Genomic DNA, 1,492 nt, shown 5'->3' on the forward strand with positions numbered 1-1,492 from the left:
TCATTCCTTAGGTATTTTTCGATGTTGTTATTATTATTATTATTCAGGTCACTGCCTGGAATCGAACTCGGAATCTTGGGGTTAGTAGCCTGATTGTCCATTGTATTTAAAGTAAATTGCTTATGTACATTGCATTTGCAGAGGCGTGTTTAACAATATTTAGTAAAAGTTTGTCACGGCCCTCTCAATGACTTCCACATAAGGAAAACAGGTCCCCAAAGTAAAAATCACCCAAGTCAAGTAAGCAGGTACAAAACAACCTCCCTCAGGTGAGAAGTCTTGTCTTGCAAGTTGGTGACCTCACTGCTGCTCATGCCACGTAAAAAGCAGACAGTACACTCTGAAGTGGATGACATTAGGAAGGGCATCATCCAGCCATAAATACTATGCGAAAGCAACCACTTGGGGGGGCTGACACAGACCTCAGACTCACCATCTCCTGTGAAACCATCCAGCTGGAAAACATGTTAAATGAACAATATAAGTAAAAATAGATGTGGCTGTTCTTTTATCTTAATGACAATAGTTTTTGCCCATCCGACCAAAACACATACCATAAGGATTTACAATTCAAAGGTTAACATAACAACAAGGGTCTTATGTAGAAATTGTGGTGGAACCAGCAGATATGAATGGGTTTTTTTTTTTAATTTCTTTTACTAGTTCCAGTTCTAACTGGTATGGAAAGAATTAAACCAGAACAAGAGAACACGAGATTAAACCAATGAGAACATTTTATTTTACAAATATATATATGTACAGAAACAGTGGGGCTTCCATTCCAAGCTTGTCTCTTTAAGATCTTTTCAGTGGGATATTCCCTAGAAAACAAATAAGAAAAACTGTTAAAGATACAAAATATTTATTTAAGAGATGAGGAATTATGTACATTATTTACATTTGATGGATATTTGTCCTCATCATTATATGATGACAAATATCCGTCAAATGTAAGTAATGTAAAGTAAATAAAGTCACCATGATATTTTTAACCCTTTTGATACCAACTCAGTTGAAATCAGCTCTGGTTCTGTAGAACAAATGTCTTGTTTTCAAAAGTTTTGAATGAAAATCTTGCACCAAACCTTGGTCACAATTTGTTTCTAATGCCAGCTTATTGATAACTAAGTTATTTTACTAAATTCTCAGTTATATTTAAAATTAATTGAAAGAAACACAGAGCATCTCAAAAGAAGTACGGTAACAAAAGGGTTAAGAACACGATGTACTGCCCAGTTCCGGAATTGAAACTGAAGTTTTATGATTGTAAGTGCGACACACTTACCAGGTGGAGCCACATAATAATCTTCAAAGACCTTCGTAGCATTGTTGAGTATAGCGTCTTTCCTGTGTCCTTCCTTGACGACATCAGACCGAAGTTCCAGTGCTCTGCAGATCAGGTGAGTGTTTCGATGATAATGCGACAAAGAGAAGGTGGAAAATGAATAAAAGAATAACTACAGATGAAAAAGTCAAAGATGGGGGGGGGGAG

At 36.3% G+C, this 1,492-nt stretch overlaps 1 protein-coding gene across 1 annotated transcript in view; it reads right to left on the reverse strand.

Annotated features, from left to right (window-relative positions):
- Nucleotides 1-716: 716 nt before the first annotated feature.
- The window catches only part of LOC106868694 (glutamyl-tRNA(Gln) amidotransferase subunit C, mitochondrial), a 4,700-nt gene continuing 3,924 nt past the window's right edge, over nucleotides 717-1,492 (reverse strand). Inside the window, exons 4-5 of the mRNA XM_014914081.2 lie at nucleotides 1,286-1,389; nucleotides 717-821 (exon numbers count right to left, since the gene is read on the reverse strand). Of these exons, the coding sequence (XP_014769567.1) occupies nucleotides 796-821; nucleotides 1,286-1,389 (130 nt within the window). The 3' untranslated portion in view covers nucleotides 717-795. The remainder of the gene's footprint in view (nucleotides 822-1,285; nucleotides 1,390-1,492) is intronic.

Source organism: Octopus bimaculoides, chromosome 25, assembly GCF_001194135.2.
Source record: "Octopus bimaculoides isolate UCB-OBI-ISO-001 chromosome 25, ASM119413v2, whole genome shotgun sequence".
Taxonomy (NCBI): domain Eukaryota; kingdom Metazoa; phylum Mollusca; class Cephalopoda; order Octopoda; family Octopodidae; genus Octopus; species Octopus bimaculoides.